The sequence below is a fragment of the Galeopterus variegatus genome, unplaced genomic scaffold (assembly GCF_000696425.1).
Source record: "Galeopterus variegatus unplaced genomic scaffold, G_variegatus-3.0.2 Scaffold307, whole genome shotgun sequence".
NCBI lineage: Eukaryota > Metazoa > Chordata > Mammalia > Dermoptera > Cynocephalidae > Galeopterus > Galeopterus variegatus.
Window position 1 is genome coordinate 303407 of NW_007726418.1, and position 8547 is coordinate 311953.

An 8547-nucleotide genomic window follows, 5' to 3' on the forward strand; every position below is an offset into this window, starting at 1 on the left:
TTTGGGAGGAATTGTTAGATCTCTTTTCCTGCTGAGACCACTTCACAGTTGGCTCTGGCTCTCACAGCAGAAGCTCTGCTGTCAGAGGAAATGAAGAAACCCTTCAATTCCATGTAGCTCCTAAGCTGGTGAGACTGAGGAGGCTGAGATAGTCCCCAGCAGCAGAGGAGCCCATGAGACAGGGACCTGCCTGTGACACTCTGACCCCATCCCTCTGGGCTTCGTCATGGTGATATGTTTATTTTTTCTATTAAAAACAAAAAGTCACACATTCGAAAAACAAACACAAAAACTAGAGCTCCAGATCCCAGGCTATTGTTTGAATGTGTCTCCTCCAAAATTCAAGTGTTACCAGTGTGATAATATTAAAAGATAGGGCATTTAAGATGTGATTAGGCCATGAGGGATCCTCCCTCATGAATGGTATTAGGTGCTGTGGAGTGTACTAACATTAATAAAGCAAATGTGTTTCACAGGCCCTACCTTCTAAAGCCCTATAGTTTCAGGTTTAGCCTAACTTTTTAGAATTACACATAGAAATGTTAAGCTTGTGAAAGACAAAAACTTTCTGCAGGCTAAAATCTCTGTTGTAGATAAATAATTGTAACACAGCAAAATTGCTGGCTCCAAGGACAGATGTCTTTGGTGCAGCCAAACCTAATGATAGTTGCCATGACAATTATCTTACTGTTCTTTTGTAACCACCTATGTTCCTTTTCTGTAACTTTCCTGACTGAAGAATAAATACAGAGAGAAGACTGGAGTTTGGTGTTAATTTTCCGAGGACGAATGCCTCTCTCTTGAGCATTCCTCGAAGTTAACCCCTTTGGGGCTTCTCACTGCTCAGAAGAAATGGACTTTGAGTAATCCTTTGCATCTCTGTCACCCTGGGGGAGAGGTGACAAGGTGCCCTTATAAAGAGACTTGACAGGGGAGTTTGTCCTCTCTTGCCCTGCCATCTTTTGTTATCAGATGGCAGTTCCAGATTCTTGGCCAAACCATGAGGGAGAACCTTTCATGGGACCAAGTGAAGTCTGCAACACCATGAGCACCTGCTCAGCAAAGGAAAAGGAAGAGGGACAGACAGACGGAACATTCAAACCACAGGACTTTATTGTAAAGCAAAAGTACGTGCAGAAGGGTGCATAGGCAACCTTTTGAGTGAGAAATGCCCCGGGATTCTTTGGGGGGGGGTATATGCTGCTCTGGGATGGGGGTGTTTCTCTACCCTAACTAAGAGGAGGAATATTTGGCCATTGGGGGAGGGTCTAGGGTAATTAAGGCCTGATAGGCTGATGCAAGGTTGCATCGGCTTCCTGTCATGTGTCCCTGAGTTTCCGAAGTTTTTGGCCATTGTCGTGGAGTCACTTTTTCCTTAACTTTGTCCTTTCTGGTCTAGTATCACAGGTGGAAGGTCGTATAGTGGTCATCTTCATTTTTGTTCCTCTTTGTGCACAGGTGCTGTGCTTTTTGTAAACTGCAAGGTTCCAGGTGCAGCGTGCTGATTGGTAGGGTGGTTAAGCTGTTGTCAGCTCATTATGGGTTCATTAACTGCCAGACAAGGAGGCAGCTAGTGGCAATCCCATCAGAATATTTATGAGCAGCTTCCCTGGGGTGTGTCTCTATTCTGTCCTGCCTCACTTTCACCATGTGAGGACACAGCCAAAGGCCCTCTCCAGAGGCCAGTACCTTGATCTTGGACTTCCCAGCCTCCTGGTTGCTCACTTCATCCAGCCATTTTCCACCCCACCTTTCTCTTCAGAGTGTGAACTCCCACCTCAGGATGGGGTCTGATTTGCAGCAGCCAGCTGGAGTCTGAGCTGACTAGGAAGGAGAGCAGTCGCAGGGGTCCTTTGTTCCCTCCCCAGTTTGCCCACCCACTCCCATCTTTTTCTCTGGCTTCTCTATTTTTTGTCAGGGGTAAACCCCGCAGGGTCCTTGTCTATTGTGAATGCTGAAAGCATCACAACAACGGGAAAACTACGGGTCTAGCTACAGGAACCCATACATATTCTACAAGGGCTGGGTGATTTCTAGACCTACTCAAGTGGGAATGAGCGTGCATGTGCACTGTGGCATCATGTATGTTACATGAGACCCATGTTCTCTTGGGGATGAAGAGTTAAGCATTAAAATGAAGGAGGTTGGCCTCATATTGTCAAAAAGCGAAATTAGGAGCACAGTTGAGACTTGTGTGCAAACTCCCCAACCTGGCCCAAATTGGTTAGGACTAACTGAAAGTTCGGCCTTGGTTGTTATCACTAGGAAGCTGTCTCAGCCAATCAGAATCATTAAATGAAAGAAAGGAAAGGAGAAAGACTGATTAGGGAGAGGAAGGAATGAAGGGTAGCTCTTAATCAAGAAGGAGTGGGGGTTGGTAGCTTTCATGTTGATTAATGGAGAACACCCTGGCTTTGGCTTTGTTCCTGAGGCAGTGCCTGCAGAGAGGGGGACTGGTGGGAAATGGGGGCCCCACTTAGCTACTAAGAGAAGTGCCTGGCTGAGCACTGAATGGCCGTTTGTCTCAGCTCATCCCCATGGAACTTCTCAAGGTAGGCACATGCCCCCCACCTTACAGCTGAGGAAACTGAGTCTCAGAGGGACCCACAGCCAGTGAGAGGTGGAGCTTGGAAGGAAACCCAGCTCTGCCTGACTCCGCCTGGAGCCTGGCTGCACCTCACTGCACCATCAGATTTCGAACCCAGAAAGAGGCAGCTTTTTTCTTCCCCCAGATGCTGTGTTGCTGACAGATCTGCAGGTTCTCCAGGTGGACTTCTTGAAACAGAAGAACACCTATTCTCACCGCACATTGGCATACCAAACGAACAAGGTTGTGCTCCGGCGAGGGCAAATGTTTCACCTGCGGCTGGTGCTGAACCAGCCCTTTCAATCCTCGGACAACCTGGAACTGCAATTCAGCATGGGTGAAGCCTTGGGGACTTCTCTTGGGGGCGGGACCCAGTGGGTTCTGATCCTGGAGTGGCCCTTTCCAATTGGTTTGAGCCAGGAGTGCCTTTGCCTCCCTGACCTCAGTTTCCCTATCTGTGAAGTGGAAACAACAGGGGTCATGATGAGGATGGAATGGGAGGCTCAGGTGGGACCTGGTGTGTTGTGAGCCAAGCAGTGGAGATGGCTGGGGAGGGACCCTGCAGAGAGTTGACTCAGTGTGGCAGCTGCTCTGGAGGGGTCTGGAACACTTTCCAGAGATGAATCACAGGGCTGAGGTTTGCTGACAGCATAGCTGTGTGGGTTGGAGGCAAGCCAGTAGTGGTAATTAAAAAGATCATACTTCGGATGCAAAGATAATAGGAAATGGCTCATCCACTGGTTATAGTTAGGTAAATATATGTGCATAAGTACCATTACGGGTATAGAGAAAATGTGTTAGATTTTGTGACAGGTGGTGGGATAATGAGGGGATGTATTTCTTGCTTCTTTAATGTTGTTTTTAAGTTTTAAAAATAGATCACATAGATCAGCTTTACAAGAGGATGCATGATGCCACTCCCCAGGAGAGAGCTCCTTTTGCTCCATCTCTGATTAAAGAACAGGTGTAGGGTCTCCTCCAACCTGCTGGTGGAGATCACAGTCAGAACAGCCTCCATTCCCTTCAACCGAGATGAAATAAGCAGTGATTGCATGCCGTGCCATGGGCTACCTGCTCAGCGCGGGGACCAGGACCTCACTTTCCCTTACTTCAGTGACTTTATAGTACCCCTGGGTACCTGTATCACAGTCAGAACAGCCTCCATTCCCTTCAACCGAGATGAAATAAGCAGTGATTGCATGCCATGCCATGGGCTACCTGCTCAGTGCGGGGACCAGGACCTCACTTTCCCTTACTTCAGTGACTTTATAGTACCCCTGGGTACCTGTGCACTCCCCACCAATGTTTACTGAGCACCTATGATGTGCCAGGTACTGCACTGAGACTACGTGTATGACCTTGTGTCATGCACTCCCTCACTCAGCAAGTATTTGTTTAGTACCTACTTTGTGCAAGGAATCATCCCAAGCTCTGGGAATCCAGAGATAAAACAAGTCCCTGCCTTCCTAGACCTGACCCTTCTAGTAGAGAGAGATGGACAGTAAACAAACGAGAGGATAAGATCGTTTCAAACAGAGCCAGATACAATGAAGAAATTAAAACCAGAGGTCCTCTGGCAGGAGAGCAGGCGATGGGTAGTAGGGGGTGCTGATTCATCTGGAGCTGGAAACGCTGCCCTGGGAGGTAACTCTGCTGAGACCCGCATTCCATGGGAGAGCCACCGTGTGAAGAGCTGAGAGCAGGGCATTCCTGGCTGCGGGCACAGCGAGTGCAAAGACCCTGAGAAGACAGAGCACGTGGCCACATGGTGTGGTCATGTGCCAGCTCTCAAGAGACCAGAAACCCAGCTGTGGTGGGAGGAGGAGAGGAGGTTGGGGTGGGCTGGGAAGGCTCACTAAGGGCTGCCTGCGGGCCATGGAAAGGGGTTGGATTTGATTCCACTAGTAGTCCCTGGAGCTCATGACATAACCTAAGGAGGAGAGGAGGTTGGGGTGGGCTGGGAAGGCTCACTAAGGGCTGCCTGTGGGCCATGGAAAGGGGTTGGATTTGATTCCACTAGTAGTCCCTGGAGCTCATGACATAACCTGACCGACGTTTTAAAAAAGGTCCTCTGACAGCTTGCATGGGTGGCAGTGGTGTCTGCCTCTTCCAGATGAGAGTAACAGGTTAAGCAGTTGCTCTGGATCACCCAGAGTGAATAGGCGTGTCCATCTGAGGCACAAGCCCAGCGGGGGTCAAATAAACAGTAACACAAAGCAGATGGGGACGTGTGTGACAGAGGCCTGGACCCTGAGGATGATCAGGGAAGGTGTGGAGAGGAGGAGGCAGGGGAAGCTCAGCTGAACTGAGCAGAAAAACTAAAACTGGACATTCGGGGCAGAGGGGGGCCTTGAGGCCCTAGGAAGGGGAGGAAAAGGCTGCAGATTGAGGGCTGGGCCCAGGGAGTCAGGACAAATGAGTTTGGGAAGGAGGGGTGGGGTCTCACTGAATGGGGAGCTTCTGTTGGGGGTTGCCCGTGGCAGGGGCTAATATTAAGACTCTGTTCCTTTTGGGTGTTTACAGGACCAAATCCTAACATCTCCAAACTCATCCTGGCAAAGCTCAATAAGGAGGCATCCTTAAATAGTGATCACTGGCTGGCGACCCTTCACAGTCATTCTGGTACAGAGGTGAGGGCCCACGGGGTATGGGCAGGCAGGCTGGCTGGCTTCTGGCTGATTCCTTGCCTAATCCAAGGAACCCCTATCCCCTTCCTTGCCTTCCAGTTGGTGAGGCTGCTTAAAACCATTTAGGGCAGGTGATAGCAGAGACCATGTCTCCAAATGTCTCAATTTCCCCCTTGTCCTCCATAAAGCCCACAGTAGCTCTGACGGTGGCCAAACCTCCAACATTTCACCCCTTCCCTTTTTTTAATTTCAAAAGGAACGGTGCTCAGTGGAGGAAATGAGTAGAGAGAAGTAAATAAAAATAACCCATTGTTCCACCAGTTAAGTTATCCATCCCTTCTGCCAGGTTTCTTTCTATATAGTATTTAAATACAAAGATGGGGCAGTCTGTCTCTCACTTTGTTCACTTTACAACACATTGTGAGTGTTCCCTTTTTGTTCAATATTCTCCAGCAATATAATTTCTCTTGGTGGCTTCTGCTCAAGTGTGTGGGCTTGCGGTGGCTTATTTGCCATCATTTGGGGGGTCTGGGGTTTTTACAGTAGTACCCAGTCTTCCCAGTGTTGCAATGAACCATCTTTCAGCCAAATCTTTGGGCTAGCCTGTGGATATTTCCTTAAGATAAATCCCTAGAAGCTTAATTACTAGGTCAATTCCATGTTCTTAAAATGGCAATTATGCTGGACTTTTTAGAAGCAGAATTTGCAGCTGGGAGTGAGAGGAGCGATCCACCTGGAGCCAGCTCCTCTGAGCTCTTCCTTCCTCTGCCCTCATCCCAGACTCCCGAAACCAATTTTGCAGCATTCAGGTGTTTCTCAGGGTATCATGAAAGTCTCTCTAGGAGAAGGTCTTTGAATTCATTTTCCTCTCACCTGAAAGTCTTGGTGTTTTAAAGAGGTCTAGTGGGAAAGCCAGTTCCAGAGGAAAGAATGCGCTGGGGAGGGAGATGCTTTCTTCACTCAAAAAGCATTATTTTTCATTTTTTATTGATTTTTTTTAACACATAAAGGATGCAAATTTCAAATGCACAACGAATTTTTACATATGAATCCACCCATGAGACCACCACTCAGGCCAAGGTGGATGACTTTTTCTCCACCCTGGAAGGCTGGTTCCCCTGTGCTTGAGCAATGATCAGCGGGCCTGTTCTGCGCTGAGAAAATGACGAGGAAGGGGCTGGTCTGCCCTGCTGGGCCAGGGTTCTGGTGACTGAGTATAGGGGAATGGAGTAGTTGTCTCAGTCATCCTGCTGGTGACCAGGACCACCCCCTCATGGAGCACAGACCCTGGCCATGGTGGTAAGCCACCACATAGATTGGGGACAGGGGCACAAGCTCCTTCAATGTCCTGCAAGAGGCACAAGCTCCTTCCTCCTGCTGCAAGAGGAGCACGGGGAGTTTGAGTGGAGGATTCTGGAATTGTATCACAGAGAGTTCTTTCACAGCTCTCTCCTGGGCCACCTCTCTGGGCCTCAGTTTCCTCACCAGCAAAATAATGATAGTTAAGCATTTATACACACACACACACACACACACACACACACAAGCTCATCTAATTCTCACATGAAGAGGTGGTTTGGGGGACACTTATCATTCCAAGTTTTTCAACAAGGAAACTGAGGCACAGGAGCAGTTAGGTAACCAGCAACCAACCAAGGTCATACAGTTAGTAAGAGGTAGAGCTGGGGTTTGACTGGGAGCCTGCTGCCCCTACAAGATATCTTATAATAACAAGCATTTCATGGGTTTGGGAGGATCCAGGGCCACAAACATAAGTGCTTTGAGACAATGATTAGAATTGTTATCAGGGCCACTGTGGCAGCAGCAACATCTCTCTATCCTAATTATCCATCCAGCCACTGTCTATCCTAAAAGGCTGAACAAAAGCTTGGGGCACCCTTGGCCTGATGGCCCTGTGAGGCTCAGGCTGCTTGCGCTCCAACAACTGAGAAAGGATTTGTTTGCTCCAAGAGACAGCTGGTATTTAACCTGCCCCCTGAAATTCCAGGTGCGAGGCCAGGCACTTATGTGTTGTCTATAGTGGCATCATCTCCAGGCTGCAGGGAAGGGACTAAGCTCAGAGAGGTGAATACACCTGCTGAGCTTCGAACCCTAATCTGTCTAGGGCCCTTGGTAGGACCTGCTGAGTCCTCTTGCTCTGTGTGGCAGCTTTTCAGTCTCACATATCCTGCCCATGTGGGGACATTCCGAGCTGTCCTGGGCCCTCACCACTCCTGGTCTCTGGACTGGTTCTGGACGGGATGATTCATTAGGACTGATGGGTTCTTCTGGGAGGCTTCCATAGGATTCAGGATCTGGCCAGAGGGGGAAGTGTCCATCATGTCTTGTACTTCACTCAGATCATAGTGGCTGTCACCAGCGCCCCCAAAGCCATGGTGGGCAAGTACTTCCTGAGTGTGAAAAGTGGAAACCACCTCTTTAAGCCTGAAGAAAACATCTTGTATCTTCTCTTCAACCCATGGTGTGAAGGTAATGGGAACCTCAGGTCTGCTGGGGAGTGTTGGGTGCCCCTGGCAGGACTCATCTGACTAAACCAGAAGTGGCACCTACATATGTGATGCATAGTCCATGAGCTTTTGTTTGCTCTCAGCGTGCTTGCAAACTAGGTGAATGGAACATTGGAGCATCCCCTTTGTGGCCAAGCCCCTTGGAAAAGAGGTCCCCGTTCGCCACTTGCATTTCCCTGCTACTGCCTTACCCCACCCCAGCCGACCTCTGCCTCCACCACTGGACAGAGGCTGCCCTTGGTGGGGTGGGGGAGTCGCCAATAACTTCTTCCCTGCCTGGTCCAGAAGCGAGGCTGAGCTGTGAGTGGTGGTTCTTCCCTTCCGAATACTCTCTGCTCATTCAAGCTTCTTTCCTTTTTCCCACTCTCTCATCTGCCCAACTCATTCCTTCCTGTGGCTGCACTGGAGCCTCGAAGCTATGTCTGCCACCACCAGCACAGCCTCTCTCTCTCAAGGAGGAGGGCATCTTACTGCAACCTCAGATGCAGCGTGATCTGTACCAACGCTTTCCCACACCTGCCCTTCCTCCTGCAGCCTTCTGGACATTAAAACCCATCAGGTGCCCAAGCTAGAAACCAAGGTGCTCTTTTTTCAATCTTTGTGTTTGGAAGAGATTTCAAGCTCTCAGAAAAGTGGCAAAAATGTTATAAAGAACATCCATATGCCTTTTATCCAGATTCACTTATTATTAACATTTTGTCCTGTTTGTTTCATCATTTTCCTTCCTCTCTGCTTCTCTCTCTTTGCGCGCGCGCGCGCGCGCGCACACACACACACACACACACACACACACACACACACACAC

The 8547-nt window shown here is 49.1% G+C and overlaps 1 protein-coding gene across 1 annotated transcript in view; it reads left to right on the plus strand.

The window, feature by feature from the left end:
• Positions 1-2537: 2537 nt before the first annotated feature.
• The window catches only part of TGM4 (transglutaminase 4), a 26985-nt gene continuing 20975 nt past the window's right edge, over positions 2538-8547 (plus strand). Inside the window, exons 1-4 of the mRNA XM_008567288.1 lie at positions 2538-2552; positions 2759-2924; positions 5111-5217; positions 7575-7704. Coding sequence (XP_008565510.1) covers positions 2538-2552; positions 2759-2924; positions 5111-5217; positions 7575-7704 — 418 coding nt within the window. The remainder of the gene's footprint in view (positions 2553-2758; positions 2925-5110; positions 5218-7574; positions 7705-8547) is intronic.